Source organism: Chiloscyllium punctatum, chromosome 42, assembly GCF_047496795.1.
Source record: "Chiloscyllium punctatum isolate Juve2018m chromosome 42, sChiPun1.3, whole genome shotgun sequence".
Lineage (NCBI taxonomy): Eukaryota > Metazoa > Chordata > Chondrichthyes > Orectolobiformes > Hemiscylliidae > Chiloscyllium > Chiloscyllium punctatum.
The window spans coordinates 7014792-7036224 of record NC_092780.1 but is presented as its reverse complement, the minus strand read 5'-3'; the positions used below and the strand labels follow the sequence as shown (position 1 = coordinate 7036224).

Below are 21433 nucleotides of genomic sequence, written 5' to 3'. Positions count from 1 at the left end.
TGTAACTGGGTCAGCCAGGTGGATCTCCTAGAATCTGAGTTCCCTGATTGGGGCTGTTAATCTGGTCCAATCAGGGAGCCCTGGCAAAGGTTCTGTTCACTCTGAGAGCCGGCTCTGAGGGAGCTGGGCCAGTGTCAAGTTCAATGCCAAGGTAAGTAAAGGGCGACTTGGTGTTGGGAGGAGACTCATGTGAAGGAGAAATGGCAGCCTAGAGTAGGAACTACATGTTTATTTTGTGATGCTGAGCTACATAGACAGTGAAAGGCATTGCTTTAACCTTTCACCTTGCCTGAGGTAAGCACACTGCAACACAGCAATGAGAAAGATGGACAGTTTATATCAGCATCAATTGGTTTAAAGAATATGGTTTGTGTGTGGGCGGGGATTTTTGTGTTGGTGTGGGTGTGTTGGGGTGTGTGTGTGTGTGTCTGTGTGTGTGTCTGTGTGTGTGTCTGTGTGTGTGTTTATGTATGTTGTTTGTGTGTGTCTGTGTGTGTTTATGTATGTTGTTTGTGTGTTTGTGTGTGTGTGTGTGTATACACAGAATGAGAAGAGCATATAGTTCATGAAGTAAAATTCCCCAGAACAATTCCTGACTCTGTTAGCTGCACAGGTAACACAGCATTAATCTTATATCAGAGCTAATTCTTGTTTAAATTTAATTACAAAACACAACAAATTTATTTTTTCTATAAAAATGACACTTGTGTTGAAAAATGAATACGTGAAATCCAATAGAAGAATTAACTTAAATAAAAGATTAGAACATTACTCTCTGCTCAAATTCCAAATTATTTTAAGAATTCCCTGTTGGGCTTTAATCTCTTTACAGATTGGAAATCGTTTCTTTTTCTGATTTATACCAAATTTGTTTTCCCATTTGTTTTCATCAAAATATTGTTGATTCCAGCATCCATTTAACTATTGTCCTGAAATCTGGAGTACACTTGGGAAAATATCCCCACCCCATTGCTACCCTTCAGCAATACAAAGAGATGGGCTGTGGAGAGGAGGCGATAAAGATCGGTGAATCATTTCACAAAGTTTTCTTTTCCAAATGTGTAATTGGCTCTTTTGGATGTGAGTGGGAAGGTAGAATCAGATTTGAGCTCGCTGATGTCCTCCTTGTGTCATATCATTGACTGGGTGATGTTGGATTGGTGTGAAACTGAAGCTCAGCAAAGTTTGGACAATTATTGGAGAGAAAATGCGGAGCGGGTTAATGATTTCCACAAAACTAAACAAATGCTGGGAAAGCCCAGTTAAAGCTGTTGAGGCTTTTGCTGTCAATTGAAAATTTCAAAATGGAGATAGATACATTACTCCAATAAGAAAAGCTTATTAACCTATTTTACTGAGGGAGGTAGGAAGAGTTAGTATTGTAATGTAGAAAGTAAGAAAGGCGAGTGTATGAAGATTACACTAGCTGTGAAATACCAACCAGATAATCTGTTTGAGTGTTTGTGTTTGAGGATAAACATTTCCCAGTCACAGAGACTGTTCCTGTTTTTCTTCAGTACAGCAGGACTGGGCCTGTCCTAACAGTGTAACCATCATGCTGTATGTTTTTAAAGAAAGCCAAAGTGTCTTTAAAATGGACAAAGAAGATGGCTTACAGAAAACATATGCTATTCCTTGAGGATACTGATACTGGGATTAGACTGTATCTCAAAAAGAAATAGTTTTTGGAATTCAACTTCCAAAACATAAACAGAAACTCCTTGACAATGGTTTTCCCTCGAGGTGTGAATAGCTTTCTATCTCACCTGGAAAAAAAACTGACAATGACACCATTCCAACTAATAGCTAGGCCAGTGCAAAGGTTCATTATCTTGCCTAAAAGGCAATGACTGTGTGCCCAGGTTAAGCTAATTCAGCACCTAATATGGAAACATGATTTGGTGGTGTCTGGGATATCACTGGTGGATCAGGTTAGGAAGAATCTCAAGATATTCTACAAGTGTATCAAGGAAAAAGACAACCAGGGAAAGAGTAGAGTCCATTAGGGACCAAGGGGGCAATCTATGTGTGAGGCAAAAGGACATTGGCATGGTATTGAATATGTAATTCACATCAGTCTTCACTTTGGAGAAGGAGAATGTAGGTTCAGAATTTGGGGCGAGGCACTGTGAGGTTCTTGAGCAGCTTGATATCGGGAGTGAGGAGGTCTTGCACATTTTGTTAGGTTTAAAAGTGGACTCAGCCCAGAATGACTTCAGCTGTATCCCATGCTGTTGTGGGAGATGAGGAAGGAAATCACAGGGGCTCTGAGTCACATTTTTAATTCCCTTCTAGCTACAGGGGAGGGGCCCGTGGACTGGAGGACAATGAATGTGATCCTGCAGTTCAAGAGGGGTGGTAGACATAAGTCAGGGAATTACAGACCGGTGAGTCTCATGTCAGTGGTAGGGAAGCTATCGGAGAAAATTCTGAAGGAGAGAATTAATCTCCACTTAGAGAGGTGAGGTTTGATCGGGTGCACATGGCATGGGTTTAGTCAGAGGGATGTCATGCCTAACAAATAAGATTGTATTTTTCTAACACTGGGTGTGTTGATCAGGGTAATATAATTCACGTAGTTTGTATGGATTTTAGCAATGCCTTTGACGAGGTCCCACATGGGACACTGATAAAGATGATAAAAGCACCTGGGATCCAGGGTAACTTGGTAAGTTAGATCAAAATTGGCTTTGTGACAGGAGACAGAGGGTATTGGGAAAAGGCTGTTTGTGTGACTGAAGGGCCAGTGTCCAGTGGTGAACCAAAAGGATCAGTGCTGGGTCCCTTTATTGTTCATGAGCATCTTCAACACATTGTGGGAAGGATAAACCCCACAGTTGTGGTGCATGAATAGAAGGAAAGATTCCTCAGAAAATTAGGAACGGAATCACAAGTAACCTTCCCTCCCAGCTCATTCGTCTATCTTGGAGTTTGTGTAGGTTATAAGAGTGACTACATTTCAAAACAATTTAATTGGGCTGTAACATGTGGAGGAGTGTCCTGTGGTCACAAAAAGGTTACAGCGAGTATTCTTTCTGTGGTCTGGTGGTTTTAATGATGTAAAGGCAGATAACAGCAACTCTTCCTTCAGTGCATAAGCGATGGATCTAGTTTTGTGGAATGTGAATCCTGACCCTGACTCCAATCTCTGGCAGAAAAATGCTCTCATTCAGCGTTGGTTTCAGACAGGTCACTGTGACCCACAGCTCACATCCAGCAGACTATACTCCTGCCCGCCCTGTTTCCATGCAACATCTTGTTGAGAGCAACAGCAGCTCACACTCTCAAAACCCTTTTGTTCAGAGGTTGCTTGAAGTGCAAGCTGTACCAGGGAAACAGCAAGAAACAACTCTTTTCATTTCTTTATGTTGGTCAAGCTGAATTCAACCTTGATCAGGATTTTCAGGAAAGTTTCTGCGGAGTGAGTGGAAAACAGATCTTCTCAAAGAGCCAACACATGGCTCCCCTTGTTGCACGTGTAGGGGTGTGGTCTACCTCTAAGAGACATGCTCATGATATCATTGCTGTCTCACAGAGTATGACTGGAGGGTAAAAAATGTTTCAGACTCTGTCTTCACCAGGGTCACTTGAAGCATGACATGCCAATACAAGCATACTACTCCTTGTAACAAAATATCTGAATGTGAGCCCAAACACCTGAAGTGCCTGTCAATGTAATATTTGTAGAGATTAGTGAACTGTAATAAACATTTGTCAGATTTTTTAATACCACTTCATGCATGTTCTAGTTTCTCATGTTACAGATGAATAATATGAGCATTGCCACATCGGGAGACAACATCTACTTTACCCCTCCAGCTAAAAAGTCCCATGGATCCATGGAAAATGTTAATCCTCAATTACCGGTTAAAATCATGGGCTCGGAAATTCAAATGAGTGAAATAACACCTGAATTGTTTGGTTGAACTGACAACAGTAATCATTGCCAGCTAATTACTCTCAACAGTTTTATTATTTTTTGTTAAAGCAAGAAGCTTCTCAAAATTTTATCACAATTAGGGAAAGTTTTTGGCAGTAAGTCATTCAAATCTCTGAATGACAGTAAAGCATGTTAAAGGGACTTGGATATCAAATGCACTGATGCTGAATAAAGTTGTCACATTGCATCTCTTTTTGATGACAGAGCACTAGAGAGGATGTGGTCAAATTGTTCAAAAGCAATGTGTACTTAATATATTGTCTTTACAATGATGGACTGCTTCATTGGTGTGTGTTCAGATACAATGTGACTCTAAGCCATGTGATAAGAGAGAGTTTGGTCAAAGTGTTGGATTCTAAGGGTGAGTAAAAGGGAGGAAACAGGTTTCGGAATGGAATTCCAGAGGTTTGAACAGATTAAGTCACAGCTTTCCAATGGGGACCCATTAAAAGGCGAGGATTGGTGAAACATTGACCTTAGAGGTTTATGTTGACTGGAGGAGATTGTTTCAAACAATAATTCATTGTGTTTCAAGGACTGTGACCCAGCTCTGAATAGAGTTATACAACATGGAAACAGACCTTTTAGTCCAACCCATTTGCTCCGATCAGACATCGTCCCATCTGTCAGTACCCGGCCCATATCCCTCTAACCCTTTCCTATTCATATACACACCCAGATGCCTTTTAAATGTTGTAATTGTACCAGCCTCACCACTTCCTCTAGAGCTGATTCCATACACGTACCACTTTCTGCGTGATACCGTTACCCCTCAGGACCTTTTGTCAATCTTTCCCCTCTCATCTTAAACCCATGTCCTCTAGTTTTGGACTCCCCTACTCTCAGAAAAAGTCCTTGGCTATTCGCCCCAAACATGCCCTTCATAATTTTATAAATCTCTATAAGGTCACCCCTCAGCCTCTGATGGTCCAGGGAAAAAAAGACCTAGCCTATACCACCTCGTCCTGTAACTCAAGCCTTCCAATATCGGCAACATCCTTGTTAATATTTTCTACACTCTCTCAAGTTTCACGACATCCTTCCTACAGAAGGGCAAGCAGAATTGTACACAGTATTCCACAATGTCCTGTTACACAGGAAAGAGTGTGATTAGTGAAGATACAGTTGGGGGAGTTTGATCCATCCCCCAACTATATCCAATTGCCCATCCCAAAAAATAATGAGGTGAGACCATGCTCTAGAAACACATTCTCTCTGTTTGCATATTACACTTGCCTGAACATCTTCCCTCCTTTCAAGAATTTTCCGGTTTTTTTTCAAAGTTTTTATTGAACCTGCTTTCACAGCAAATTCAGGCAATGCATTCCAGATAACTGAATGAACTGAATTGAATTAATTGTCACGTGTACCGAGACCCAGTGAAAAGCTTTGTCTTGTGAGCAATACAGGCAGATCACAGAGTTAAGTAGCAGAGATAGTAAATAATAGGTAAACAGCGGCAAAAACAAAAAACACAGGTACAGGCGAATGCTCAGAGTTACTGAGTTCGTTCAGTATTCTAACAACAGTCGGGTAGAGACTGTTTCGAAACTGGCTGGAGCGTGTGTTCAGGCTTCTGTACCTTCTCCCCGATGGTGAAGATTGTAGAAAAACATTGCCAGGGTGGGATGGATCTTTGAGAATGCTGGCGGCCTTTCCTTGACAGCGGGCCTGGTAGATGGATTCTATAGATGGGAGGTTGGCCTTTGTGATTGTCCAGGCCAAGTTCACCACTCTCTGTAACCGTCTCCAATCTTGAATGGTACAGTTGCCATACCAGATAGTGATACATCCAGGCAGAACGCTCTCGATGGTGCACCTATAAAAGTTGGCAAGGGTATTCACTGTCATGCCAAATTTCCTCACCTGCCTGAGGAAGAAGAGACATTGTTGGGCCTTTGTAACCAGTGCGTCCACGTGAAGAATCCAAGAAAGCTGGTTGTAGATGGCCACTCCCAGGTGCTTGACAGTCTCCACTCGTTCCACCTCTGTGCTGTTAATAACTTGTGATGTAAAAAAGATTCTGTTAATTTTGTTCCACCTTATTTTAACAATTGACTGAAATCTGTATCCCAACCGCTTGTGCTACCAAATCTGCTCAATCAAGCCCCTTTGTTATAATGACCATCCTATTAAATCCCCCCTTTAATTTTAATGTTGTGTGAGGGGAGATCAGTCTGACTGTGTCTGTACTCACTAGATAAAAGCTAAGTTGGTTGGTTTGGAATGCAGAATGACATCAACAGCCTGGGTTCAAATCTCACACTGGCTGAGATTCCCATGAAGAACGCTTCTCCTCAACCTCTCCCTTGGCCTGAGGCTTGATGACCCTCAGGTTAAACCAACACCAGTCACCTCCTGGTAATGAGAGAGCAGACTCATAGTCCTGTGGGACTACAGTAACTTTGCTATGACTAGAGTTTCCAAGAATGAGAAGAGACTCATTATAATGTGTAAAATCCTGACAGGGCTGGTTAGATTAGAGGCAGTGAGGATGGTTTCCCCTGGTTGACAGTCCAGGACCAGGGGACACAGTTCTCAGGATACGGGGTAGACCATGTTGGACTGAGATGAGGAAACATCGGAGGGTAGTCAAACTGTGGAATTTGCTGCCACTCAAGGCTGTCGAGGCTAGGTCACTGAGTATATGCAAGAAAGAGGATGGTAACATTTAGATATTAAGGGGTGTGGAGAGAATGGGGGAAAGTGGTGCAGAGATAGAGGATCAGTCATGATCAAGCTCAAAGGGCTGAATGGCCTCCTCCTCCTTGTGTCCTCGTTTCTATGCTTCTCAGCTCTCATGAAAACAATCCCAACTTTTTGAAGTGTCACTATGTCACTGAATTTAAACCCCTCATCTCGGTCCCATTCCAATACATCTTTTCTGCAAGACCTTGCTATCATTTCTAAAGGGACGCCCGGAATTGGATACAATATTCCACTCCAGCTACACCCCACCCTGTCCCGCTGCACCCCAAGTGTGGACAGGCTACTGTGTACAGATCATGGTCCCGAAGATCTTAACTGTTTAGTACCAAACAGCACTTTATCCAATGGAACAAAATAAGTGTTTGAGAAATAGACTGCCTTTCAATTATACTCCAAAATGATCTTTTGCCTGAGAGTGTGGGAGTCAGGCCAGAGGTTGTGAAGTCCTGAGAATCGAGCCCCCCCCCACCCAGCCCGTAAGTAATGCCGTGAAAAATCCTGACATTGGCTGTAGAATTATAAGAATGGTCAGAGCATAGAGGGAGACTATTATGCCTCTTATGTTCTCACTGGCCCTCCATCAGTGCGCGACGGCTTTCAGACTTCATTGCCTTTTCCTGCAATTCCTTTCTCTTTGGGTTGTTGTCCAATTCTTCTTCGAAATCCACCATTGGAGATTCTCTTCGTTGATTTTATTATTAATCCAGGGAATGCGACCATTCTGGTACTTATTGTCTGTGTCAAATTGTCCTTGAGATGGACATTGGGTCTTGAATACAAAGGAACAGTCTGTTTGGCCATTTCTAAAGTCCGTAAATGGGCCGGCCACGTTGCCATGGGTGAGGAGTCACACATTTTACAAACTCAGTGTTTGAATGACTGCCTCTCGATGTTTGGTGCTTTGCATTGTTGATTCAGTAAGCTTACTGTTATACTTGCATTTCCCTTGGCTCAGCTTGGGTGGTGGACCCAAGGTTCTGGAGTGGACTTGAGTTTCTGACTTTGAGATGAGGGTGTTACCCATTTCGGAATCTATGATTCCATCAGCCACAGCCAGCGTTCTGAATGGAATTGATTTTTCTTTTTAACAAAAAGCAGCAGAAGCAGGAATTCTGTGTTCATTCATTCATTCACAAAAGCACACAGCTCCCTCAGCGTAAGTTATTTAAGAACTGAATAAATTATGCAAAACAGGGAAGGAGGGTTCTATTAGTCAACAATCTGAGAAGCAGTGAGTTGGATGGTTCTGGTGTTCCAATGTTGACACTGGGGAGCATTGTTTAATGAGTTTTCTTGAGAGACAGGATGTGTGGCAGATAACAATGTTTGGGTTCATGAGTCCAAATTCCCCTCCCCCACCTTCTTAAAAATAGCTTTCTGTTTACAGGAGACCTTGAACTAGAATCCCTTTCTCTCTCACCTTCCTGGTCTCCAGCATTAATTCTGTGTTAAGATGTTGGGAAGGATGAGAAAATCCTTAAGTTTAACAAAATTTGATCCAATCAAGGGCAAAGTTTAAAACAAGGAAAGTTTCAAATATGAACAATTCTCAGGGAGGAGGGAAATGATTTGCCAAATGTTGCTTGTGCTTTGTCTCCTGCTCATGGAAAAGTGACAGAAGTTTAGTTTTGCCTTGTCCATCCTGGGCCAGCTTTCCATCATAACAGAATCTCAGCTAAAGCTGACAAGAACGAGGACATTAAGGAACTTTACATAAAGGTGTATATATAGTGCACTGCTATATATCACCCTGAAATGCAACTTGTGGTGTAGCAGTGTGCGGGACCAAGGGTTACTGCAGTTGTGATGTGCATGGTTCAGTCTCCCAATAAGCAGCCAATTTAATCGACCTCAGACCTTGCTAAGTAAATTATACTCTGACCTCACTCCCTCTGGACTATTGGGGGTGGGAGGCAAAATACCCATTTGCACCTGCTCACCACCGACATGTTTTGGGATGTGGGGAGAGACAAGAGTCGGCTCAACTGTGATTGCCCCCGTGGTTGAATTGCCTCTCCATTTCCAATCACTTCCTAAAGTCTGGGATTGCTGCTGGTGCTCGTGATGTGTTGCTCAACAATAGTAAATGCCTTTAATCATTCATGGCAGACAGAAATGTAGAACAATTGGAGGAGAAAGAAGCAACCAATAGCTTTTTCCTCCCTTTCATAACCTCTTGATCTTTTAATGGGATTCATTTCAGATATTCGTAACTTGATACATTTACTGAATAAGTCTAACCAATAACTCATCTATTAATTTTACCCATTGCAGTCAAACTATTGGAGTTTCAAGGTCAGTACCACCTTCTATGCAGCCATTTCTGCATGTGCTCTGCATGTACAGTGTCAGTCCGCTCAGCTACTGAAACCACCATTCTCTGTGCTGTGTCTTCATTTAAATGGGGCTTAAGGGATAAAGGCGAGGGCTTTCATTTTACTTTTGAGATGTTGTGGCACTGTCTGCATATCTGCTGGTCTGCTTCCCTTTATGAGATTGTCTGACACCCTCCCCCACCTCACCCACTCCCTTCCCTTGATCTGTTTAAAAAGCACTGTCTCCAGAACAACGTTTGATGCGCAGTTCATGTTCAATACAGCTTGTGTAACAAAGAAAGATGAGATGTTTAAATGAAAATATTCCACCAGGAGTGAAGAGAGGAAACCCTGTGAAGTGCTTCAAGTAAAATTTCAGTGACTGTTCAAAACAAAAATTATGATCTGATGGGTTGCTTGCGATGAATTTTGGGGAATTGGCATTATCAGGGAGCAGTATTGATAATGATGTGATATGCCAGGATAGAGTGCCAACCCCTGTGAATGGTTGGAGGTCCAGAAATGAGCATAGTTGTTCGGAAACTTCAGGTTGCAAATGAACTGTTGACGATGAGTGAGTGTAAGTGTGGGGATGGTAATATTGCATGGACCATACTCTTGAATGTAGCCTTGATGTCACGGGCAGTCATTGGAATTCAGCTCTTTTGACGATGTAATGAGGCCAGGTGCTGAATGGTCCTGGTGGAAACCAAACTGAGCATCAACAAGCAGGTTATTGCTTCACTACTGCCACTAGATAGTACTGTCGATGATTGCTTCCATTATGTTACTGATGTTCAAGAGCTCTGCTTTTTGTGTACAGGACATAACTTGGGCAGTTTTTCATATTGTCATATAGACGCTGTTGTAACTGAACTGGAAAAACTTGGCTAGAGGTGTAATAAGTTCTGGATCATGTCTTCTGTAGTATTTCCAGAATGCTATCAGGACTCCTAGCCTTTGCAATTTCCAGTGATTTCAGATATTTCCTGATATCATGTGAAATGATTTGAATTGGCTGAAGACTGGTGATGCTCGGTGATTTTGGGAACCTCTAGAGGGGGCCAAGATTGATTATCCATTTGATTCTTCTGGCTAAAGATAGATGCAAATGTTTCAGTCTTACCTTGTGTGTGTTGGGTGCATTGGGTTCTCCCTTCATTAAGGATGTGGAAAGTTGAGGAGCCTCCATCCACTCTTAGTTGTTTAATTGTCCATCACCATTCACAACTCGATATGGCAGGATTTCCAAGGACCACTGCCAGGTGTAATTTCACACTGAGACACGAGAGATGGCAGTGCACCTGTCCAAAAGCTTGGCCAAAGAATAACTTTGAAGGGAATGTGAATGAAGAAGTGGAGAAATTCAGGGAGAGAGTTTCTGAGTTACTGACTTTATAATGGGGTCACGCCTCTCAATTATGGAGTGACAGCAGATACAAATCTCTCACAATCCGAAAGTTACACCTCATAAAGGAAATGAAGGATGAGTGAGAGTCCAGCTTGGAAAAGATCAGAGACCATGATGAAACATGGTAGAACAACATCCCCCTGAGCTGGTTAACACCATACAGATTTAGCAATGTGTTTACCAGCTGATGGCTGGTATTTGATAGATTTATTTTGTCTAAGAAACCAATGAATTCAAGTCTAACCTGACTTGAAACCCACCTTTGGTTCAGCTCCTCAAACTCTGGTCCCATCTTATGCAGAAGTGTCATTTTGGTTGGCAAACTAAAAACACTCACAGTGTGAACAGTATGATCACTTGAAATCTTCAAACCACTCAATTCACCACATAAACAGAAAATTGTTGCTGTCTCATTCATCAACAAGATAGCATCTCTAATCCAATAGATGGAGGCTTCAACAGTTCTTTTCTATTTTTAGTTGATATTTTCTTTCCCAAGCTAATTTTGAATTCTTAATTCCCTCGCCATTGATCGTGCATATTTGAGAGATTATAAGTGACCTTAAATTAGAGGGGGGCTTTAAAAATGCAGCCAGATTGCCATCAAAGATCACTATGTAATTTCAATTACAATTCATACTCCTTCCAATGTTTACTAATCATGATCAGAGAAAATAATCTTTTGCATCAGCAGATACAATATAAAAATTAATGCAAGATATTTTTATACCTCAAATGAAAGGTCCAAAATCTTGAGGATATCAGAGAGAATTGCTCACAATCTGAAGTTTACAACTTGTACATCTACTGAAGAGGAAAAGCTAATTGAAGAGCTAATAATTTTATTATTGCATTCTTGTGCATGGAACTTTGTGGGAGTTTCCCCAGTCTGAAATGCAGAAAACATTTCATATCATAATTTGAAGATGCCAGTGTTGGACTGAGGTGTAATGCTCATCAGGCTAGAACTAGTAATTGGATTTATTTGTAAGACATACAATTACAAAGAAGCAAACGAACATAACAGACAATTAGAAAACAATTGACCGCCATAGAACTTTAAATAGAGAAACTGAACAAAAATTAGTGCAAGATATTTTAGCATTCAATCAGGAAACATATTTTGTTGCAAAAGGCAGTCAAAGTATGAAATTCTGTCTCTAAAAGGGTAGCACGGTGGCTCATTGGTTAGCACTGTTGCCTCACACCACCAGGACCCCAGGTTTGATTCCAGCCTTGGGCTGTGTGGAGTTTGCACATTCTCCCCGTGTCTGCGTGGGTTTCCTCCCACAGTCCAAAGATGTGCAGGTAAGGTGAATTGGTCATGCTAAATTGCCCATAGTGTTAAGTGCATTAGTCAAAGGCAAATGGGTTGGTGTGGACTGGTTGGGCCGAAGGGCCTGTTTCCACACTGTGAGTAGTCTAATCAAATGGCTGCTTGGGGTCAGTTGACATTTTCAAGGCTGATGTTAATAGATTTTTCTTCGGTTAGATTATCAAGGGACATGGAAATCCCATCCAGGGGACATAGGGTGACCATCTGGATATGCAGTGACCTGACTGAATAGTAGAAGAAATGGCTCCCTTATCTTTTAATATATTTCTTTCATGAAATGTGGGTAATACTGACATTGATTACCAATCCCTAATCTCCCTTGAGATGGCGCTGGTGATCTTCTGCCCTGAATGCTGCAATCCAGGTGCTATGGGTCCACCCATAGCGCTGTTAGGAAGGGAACTCTTGTTTTTATCCCTCAAATGAAAGGTCCAAAACCCTGACGATATCAGAGAGATTAATGGAGGGGATGCTGGTTGCCTCAGTAAACTGAATGCGGAGGATGAAGGATTGGAAGGGGGTTGAGAAATAAGAGCCCTCCAACACTGGTGTCTTTTGTAGAATCCTCTAACTGTCTTTGATTAATGTTGGATGGGTAATTCAAATCTAAAGAGCCTCTCCCACTGCCAAGGTATGGGAACCTGCAGGCAAACAGCAAATTGAACATCTTGGGACCAGTGCTCGGATATAATTCCTGACTTTCTTTGAATTAAATGCCATTAACCTGAGAGAAAAAAAACAACTCTTTATCTCCAGGCAGAGAGGCATTTTATTTATTAAGTGTGCCATTCAGACAGATATGAACAACATAATTCTGATGGGCTTTGTATTACTTCTGACTTAACTATCAATTGTATCTGAGAATAGCCCCTGAGAGAGACGTCTGTAAGTTTTTCATGCATTTAACATTTCAAGGACACTCGGGGATTTCTGATGTAATTAGCTTACGAGTACAATGAATGAAATGACTTGATTCCAGGAAATCAGCTAGTCCATAGACGGTCGCCAGAGAAATTCTCTCTGGGTGGTATTGTATCATCATTCATTTTACACAAAGTCATTTCTAAGACTGGAGTGAAGTGCTAATCTAAACACTATTTTGTAGACTCGGGAGTGAGACTCGAACCTGCTAAAAAGTAACAATTCTGCAAGTGGAACCTTTGTTGACCCTTCCTTGACAAGGTGGATCCAAGCCCACCAGCCGAGGGCACCTCAGGGAACACGGCAGATTGTATCTGCAGTTATGGTGTCTAACCTTGGTGATGGCAATAGGTTAGTAAGCTGCACGCTCGCCTCCAAGTCAGAACCTAATTCACGCCACACGGCAAGGAATTGAGTATGTGATCCTAGACAATACTGAGGGAAAACTGTTTGATAGGGTCCTGCACCATTACACCTAATGGGCATTGGCTTCAAAAAGGTCAGTTTTACTGGCAATTAGATACATTTCTGCTGATTTTCCTTGTAAATTGGTATAAGAGCAAATCAGTCACATGTAACAGCAGTTTTGCACACAAAGCCAATGGACTTGAATGCGGGTTAACCTTTAATTTAGGGAAGGTGTCTCCATTCTACATAGTGTCACGGTATCAAAATGGTGTGAACGACATGTCCATTACTAGTGTACATAGGCTGGCTCAGGGTTAAAAGATCAAATCTCGCTCAAGGCCAAAAACTCATGATGTTTGCTGACATTCACAGACCAGTACAGACTGAGGGAATGCTGCACTGTTGGTGAGCCAGGATTGTTCTCTTAGGTGTGCTGAGTAAAGGCATTTTTTTTTAATGAGTAATGGCGATTTTGTCAATAGTTGCTGTTAGTACAGGATAAAACCGACAGCAAAATCAAGCATCTATTGTATATGCAGTTGAAGGTAGAAAACCAGGTGTTGATGTTAGTGATATCTTGTTGTAGTCTTCACCAATGAAATCTGCAGAGTTTTTTTTTGCTGTAATGATGTAAACAGGAGATCCTTTTCCATTAGCCTGGTACCAGGCACTGATGATAAAGTTAGGGCTTGTATACCCTGTTGTAAAAAGTGATCATTAATGATAAGCAATATCTCTGGCCATGAACAGTTCATTTTGTGAATATGAAACTTCATTTCCACTGAAGAAATTAAATGTAACAGATTTGTAAAATAAAGCTTTTTTTTAGCCTTTCAAGTTTTCTCTTCCATGTCTCCCATAATCCCAGCATTCCCTAATATTTATTACTTTGCTTTTTGAAGATTTACATATTCATATTTTCTGTTTCTCCCTTCCACTGTTGCCAACTGCATGCCTCAGTCAAGAATTTTCAATCTGTTCCCCCACCCCCCTGCACCATTGTTTTATCCTTCTCTTAATGTCACAGACCCAGTGTAATAGGTGACGAGAACTACAAATCTTTGCTGACAATCCCATGAGATATTTGCGGGAATATATGTGAAGTGAAGTGAAGGGGATAAGACATTCATGTGCTACTCGCAGTGAAATCTAGATTTTTATTGGATCATTATTATATTTCTCTTGGTGGGTGCTTGCTGTATGTAAGTCAACTGTCACAATTCCTACAGCAGTGACTGTATTGGTAGTAAAGTGGTTTCTGATCCCCTATTCTCCTGAAGGGCATTACAAAAATGCAAGTTTTTCGGGATCATTCACGAAGAGACCATGCATGTGATTTTGGTCTTTAAATTAGATTGACCATTCAGTCTGTTATTTATTTGAGGTGAGTTTCTTCTCTTCTGAGGGAATCAGTGATGACATGAGTTTATAGAATTTTAATTCTGGCCTGTACCTGATTATTACTGGGCAGCTTACGAGGAACTAATGCTGCAGTCTATCACTGAAAGTCGCTGTCCCTCTTCTCACGAACACTTGTCCGATACTAATATATCCATCTGAGTAATTATTCCATAAACTTTTGGTGATTCCTGATGATTATTGGAAGTATCTGTCAGTAGGAGACAGATCATCTCAAATCATCAAACTTATCATCATCCTCATCAAATCATCAAACCTTGAACTTGTAATGAGGAAGGGTGGGGTGTATTAAATCCTGTTTTAATTTGTCAGCAGTTGCCTCTCTTGGCTTCTGAGTCACTAACTTCTTGCTGAGCTCATGGAATGATTAAAAATACTCGTCGTGCTCCTTGAATGAGTTATCCAATTAGTCATAGAATCATAGTCCTACAGCTCAGCCCAATAAATCTATGAAGTTTTCCGCTTCAAGAATTTACCCAATTCCCTTCTGAATATTGGTTTTGAACTTGCTCCTGCTCTTCAGGGAGAGAATTCCAGACCATCATAACTACTTGTATAAAAACAATCTCTTCTCCTTTCAGTCTTGGTTCTTTAGCAAATTAAAGTAAACTTATGTCCTCAGATCATTGACTGTTTGCTCTTTATGTATTCAATCAAAACCCTATATGATGTTGAGCACCTCTATTGCATCGCCCTGAACTTTCTATTTTTAATGGAGGCCCTCAGTTTCTCCAATCTCTCCATTTTGCTAAAAGATTAGAAATTGAAGCTGATGTCTACCCTCATCAGAACCAGGACACAAGAAACACACTCAAAGAAGGAAATGGCAGTTTGTGGGGAATGAGGAGAGGATGCTGGTTGGTTGGGTTGTCAATGGTATGGAGATGTGGCAAGAACAGTTAACTGTCAATCTTCATTCTCTAGCCAGGCAGGTACATTCTGATTGATTATGGCATTGCCACGGAGATGCCACAGGGTTTGGCTGTCTCCATGATTCCATTGATTGAAAGCAATGCGATATATGTACAAATTCCTTTTGCCCACATAAAACAGGGCCTTGTGTACGTACTTATGAATTTCCAGCACGTGCAAATGTGAGCCGAACTGGTGATCTTAAATTGGTTTCTGATGTATCTCACAGCACATTTGAGATTACTTAACAAATGGTTTCCAATGCCATCATTATTTCTAACGGTGGATGTACTTTTCTAAGGCATGCAGATATGGCTGAGTTGAACCTGAGTGTTATGCTGCCTGCTATGAATATATAGTTTAATACAGTCTGCCAGTCATTGGGCTATATGCCCTACATACCTGGCAGCACACTGGCACTGAAACTGGCAGAGAACATGACATATCTGTGCAGTAGGCAAATGTCTTTTTTGGCTTGACAGCAGTATCCTATTAGTGGGGAAAAGCACTTGGGGATTTACTACACAACAACAGCACAAGACAGATAGCTTCACCAGTTGTTCACGTTTTGAGATACATACCTCTTTCAGGGTAACCTGAAGTAGTCTGGGCACGGTTCAGGGCCATGAAGAAACATGTAGACCCATTTATTGAGTGTCTGCGAAGCCCAACGAGTGAGGATTTGATCAGTGTATCCATTATCACACAGGACAGTTTTGATACAGCCTGTTGTCGTGTCATGTTTATACAGCAAGCAAATGGCAAGGGCCAACTCATGAGATAGCCAATAAGATTGATCTTACAGCATGTGGGACTTTAGGATTCCCACCGTATGTACATAGCGGTGAGCGTAGGTTTCCGTAGTGGTTGACAGGTCGTTTATTGATTTCTCACCGAAAACCTTACAGAGGGGAAGCTTGTTGATTGCTGTCTTTCAGTGGTAACTTCGAGTGCAGTTTGTAGTCTATTCAGATGTGTAAAGAAATTATTTGTCACGTAACGTTGAAATATTTCAGACATTCTCTGCATGATGGAAGTATGCAAGGGGTAGGAGGTTAATGGTCTTTCTATCAAAGACGTATTTCTCCTGGTAACCAACAAAGATGTTAGTGAGAACATGGCCTAAAGAGGATGCCATGGCAACGGTCTCTCTCAATCTTTCCCAAGTCTATTTCTTGTATCCCTGTTCTGATGAGTGCAAGACAAAAAATTTCAACTTCCTGATAGCAATGTTTAATTTCTCTTCACTTTACTGAAGTCTTGCCTCTTTGCTAATATTCTTGTAAGTCTTCCCTACGCTATGGGGAGACGATGCAATGTCACAGTGGTCATGTGATTGGAATGGTCATCCACAGGATCAGGACAATGCTTTGGGAAAGTGAAAACAGAAAATGGTGGAGGAATGCAGCAGGTCTGGTAGGATCTGTGGAGAGAGTTAATGCTTCGAGTCCAATCTGACTGCTGTGGGAATGTGCCCTGAAATCCCAGCACCACAGTAACAGCTGGTGTAATTTCAATTCAGTTATCAAATGTGGAAATGAAATCTCATCTCAGCACAGATCATTCATGTTTTACTAACACAAATTCATTATAACACGATGGACAAATTGGGGACATTGCTTCTCAAGCGTGGAGTTTTAAAGCGGGTATTGGTTATAACGCGATTCTGGCCCCATTAGTTTAAATGGTGTTGCTATTACATGATTTTCTTATAACACAGAACGGAATGACAGCGTTATAGTGGAACTGACTGTAATGATGACCATGAAAGCCATCATCAATCATTACAAAGAAAATGTAATGGTTCACTCATGTCCTGTAGGGGAGGGGAACTCCTGTCCTTTATATGTGACTCCAGACCCACAGCAATGAGGTTAACTCTTAACCCCATCTCCCCCCAACTCTGAAATGGCTGAGAGGGGTGGGAAACAAACACTGGCCTTCCCACTGGTGCCCACGTTGCAAGAAGTTTTAAAAGTCCCCTTCCAACATTGCATGATCTTTCGGAAAGAAGGATACACAGAATTGGATGCAATAATCAAACTGGGTTGGAACCAGTGACGTATAAAACTTACCATCATTTCCTTATATCCAGTCACTCTCCAAGTGTTTTTTTTAGAAGTGTTCCCAATCTGTCCTTCAAAGGTTGGTGCACAACTACTCGAGGTCCCTTTGTTCCTGGGTCACTGCGAAGATTGCATTATCTTATATGTTGCCTTGGCTCGTTCCTCCCTACTGAATGTGAATCACTTAAAGTCATAGAATCATAGAGATGTACAGCATGGAAACAGACCCTTCAGTCCAATCTGTCCATTCCAAACAGATATCCCAATCCAATCTAGTCCCACCTGCCAGCACCCGGCCCATATCCCTCCAAACCCTTCCTATTCATATACCCATCCAGATGCCTCTTAAATGTTGCAATTGTACCAGCCTCCACCACTTCCTCTGGCAGCTCATTCCATACACATACCACCCTCTGTGTGAAAAAGTTGCCCCTTAGGTCTCTTTTATATCTTTCCCCTCTCACCCTAATGCTTTGCCCTCTAGTTCTGGACTCCCCCACCCCAGGGAAAAGACCTTGTTTATTTACCCTATCCATGCCCCTCAGAATTTTATAAACCTCTATAAGGTCACCCCTCAGCCTCCGACGCTCCAGGGAAAGCAGCCCCAGCCTGTTCAGCCTCTCCCTGTAGCTCAAATCCTCCAACCCTGGCAACATCCTTGTAAATCTTTTCTGAACCCTTTCAAGTTTCACAACATCATTCCGATCTTCTACTTGGTTCTGCTTTAAATGAGGTCTGTTTTGTATCTGCCCATTTCACCAGCCTGTCTGTTACTTCTGACACTACCCTCCTCATAATACTTTTCCATCTTGTGCCATCTGCTAACGTTGTACTTATGTCCTGCACACGCAAACTTCCCCCAGGTCACAAATGGTTATCAAAAGGAGCATGTGTATCGAAATGACCCCAGGCAACACTTGTACCTCAATCTGAAAACCAACTGCGGTGATCTGTTTTCTGTCTTGGGTCAATTATGAATTATGATCCACAATCCCTTTAATTCCTTGGTTTTACACGTCTATTATGTGGTACCTTATTAAGGGTAGGTAGTCTATTATGTGGTACCTTATTAAGGGTAGGTAGTCTATTATGTGGTACCTTATTAAGGGTAGGTAGTCTATTATGTGGTACCTTATTAAGGGTAGGTAGTCTATTATGTGGTACCTTATCTATTGGATTTTAAGAGCTCATGTCTCCATCAGCCACATGTAGCCTCAGCAATCCCTTCCAGCCTTACATCAACAAATATGGTCCAGGTAGTAAAATGACGTACCTTTAGCAAATCTATGCAGATTATCATTGCCCTCGGTTTTTCCCCAAATGACAATTTGTTTTCTCCAGGATTGTTCTTCTGTCGAAGTAGTGAGACCATCAATCCTATCGTTGCTGCAATTGTCTCTCTCTCCCTCCTCATTTGGAATTCTGTTCTGACATTTTGCAGTTCAGCAGCTCCCTGGCACCCACTTGCATTCTGAAGAAGGATTGGAATAGTGTGGCCAGAATCTCCATTGCCTAGAGCTTCATTCCTTCAGCAGCTGAGTTGCACTCCATCCAGATTTCCAGATCTTCCATCATTCCACCCTGAACATTGCCAGGTTTCACAATGCTTCATCACGGATCTATCCGATCCAATTTCTTTATGACCTTCTCCCTTGGACTGTGACTGCAACCTCTTCTGTACTCAAGACAGTTACAAAGGACTCAGTTCATTTGCCATGCTGTCTCTACCTACTGTCCATCACTTATTCGGACTTTGTCCTTACTCTGACTGCCCTACGATGATTAAAGACTGAGAGATTCCATGGCTTCCTACTACCACTGTCATTTTGGGGAGTCATACAGTGATAACTCTGAGTTGTTGCTGACTGGATGGGGCTGTGAATGAAATGAGTGAAATCTGTGTAAATCTTCGATCAATTTTCTGGCCCCAACCCCCTTTCAGTCTCACCATGCCTTGGGAAGAGACTGTGGTTGGACCAATTCCTTTTCTCCACACCGGTGTTCATTGGTGTTGTTTCCTTGATTGAGTGGGGTAGGAGTGGGGTAGCAGTGAGGCTGCAGTTTGCACTCTGAGCCAGGAGGAGCCACTGTGGCCAAAAGAGGCTGGTTCAACTTTCAACTGACAAGTGGCCAAAAGCAGGATTGAAGGACACACTTGTGGAAGGACTCCTTGTGCAACAGGAAGATAGCCTCTGAATCACTTGGAATTTAAGCTCTCTCCTAAGGATTTAATTGCAAAAGAAAAGCCCAATTTGTTACTTCTTGCAATCAATGACACCATTTGAGCAGTTCAGTTTGCTTCTGTATTGGGACTCATCATTGTGAGAGGGTGAGTGAGACGGTGTTTTTAAAATCATGCAGTAAAGGAGGCACCCATCACTCTCTACTGTCCCAGTGAATGGCAGTCAGACACATCAGGAAATCTGTATATCATCATTGTCGACAGGAATAGTGCCAGAAGACTGGAGGATAGCACATGTTGTCCCCTTGTTCAAGAGAGGAGTAGAAACAACCCTAGAGATTATAGACCAATGAGCCTTACTTCGGTTGTGGGTAAAGTATTGGAAAGGGTTATAAGAGATAGGATTTATGATCATCTTGAAAGGAATAAGTGAATTAGGGATAGTCAACATGGTTTTCTGAAGGGTAAGTAGTGCCTCACAAACCTTGTTGAGTTCTTTGAGAAGGTGATCAAACAGGTGGATGAGAGTGAAGTGGTGTACAGAGGAAGAGATAGGCGGGCACTATTTCATTCAGATAATCAATTATTCGGTTAATCGATTAAATGCCTTTCCTCTGGGGCTCGGCGTTTTTTAAGTCTGCTCTTGTTCAGGAGCAGAGGCAACAGCACACAGGGCATGAGCCACTACATCCCTGCCCCCGTCAACACTGCCCCCCCCCACACCCATCCAGCACCGCCCCCCAACCTGCCGCCGTCCAACACCGTCCCCTGCCCACCCCCCCAACTCCGTCCAGCACTGCTGCTCCCCACCCCCCAACACCGTCCAACACCACCCCCCACCCCCATCCAGCAATGTCCCCCACCCTGCCGCCATCCAACACCGCTCCCCAACTCTGTCCAACACCGGCCCCTGTCCACCTCCCAACCCCGTCCAAGACCCGCCCCTGCCTACCCCGTAACCCTGCCCACCCCCCAACCCTGTCCAACACCGGCCCCTGCCCACCCCCCAACCCCGTCCAACACCGTCCCCTGCCCACCCCCCAACCCCGTCCAACACCGTCCCCTGCCCACCCCCCAACCCTGTCCAACACCACCCCCTGCCCACCCCCAACTCCGTCCAACACTGCTGTTCCCCACCCCCAACCCAGTCCAACACTGCTGCTTCCCACCCCCCAACCCTGTCCAACACCAACCCCTGCCCACCCCCCAACCCCGTCCAACACCAACCCCTGCCCACCCCCCAACCCCGCCCAACACCAACACCTGTCCACCCCCCCAACCCCGTCCAACACCAGCCCCTGCCCACCCCCAACCCCGTCCAACACCACCCCTGCCCACCCCACAACTCTGTCCAACACCAGCCCCTGCCCACCCCCCAACCCCGTCCAGCACTGCTGCTCCCCCCCAACCCCGAACAACACCGGCCCCTGCCCACCCCCAACCCCATCCAACACCACCCCCTGCCAACCCCCAACTCTGTCCAACACTGCTGCTCCCCACCCCCCAACCCCGTCCAACACCACCCCCTGCCCACCCCCCAACTCTGTCCAACACTGTTGCTCCCCACCCCCAACCCAGTCCAACACCTGGACTGGAGGGTATGTCTTCTGAAGAAAGTTTGAGGAGCTAGGGCTTTTCTCATTGGAGTGAAGAAGGACGAGAGGTGACTTGATAGAGGTGGACAAGATGATGAGAGGCATAGAGTGGATAGTCAGAGACTTTTTCCCAGAGCAAAAATGTCTATTACGAGGGGGAATGATTTTAAGCTGATTGGAGGCAAGTTTAGGGGAGATGTCAGAAATAGGCTCTATACT

The 21433-nt window shown here is 43.1% G+C and overlaps 1 protein-coding gene across 24 annotated transcripts in view; it reads left to right on the top strand.

Annotated features, from left to right (window-relative positions):
* Positions 1–21433, top strand: part of srcin1a (SRC kinase signaling inhibitor 1a) — a 525004-nt gene that overhangs the window by 282487 nt on the left and 221084 nt on the right. For 19 of the 24 annotated variants that reach the window (XM_072561312.1, XM_072561311.1, XM_072561305.1 and 16 more), the window contains one exon: positions 8924–8944. The exons of the other annotated variants lie outside the window; for them this stretch is intronic. In XM_072561312.1, coding sequence (XP_072417413.1) covers positions 8924–8944 — 21 coding nt within the window. The remainder of the gene's footprint in view (positions 1–8923; positions 8945–21433) is intronic. 24 annotated transcript variants of the gene reach the window in all.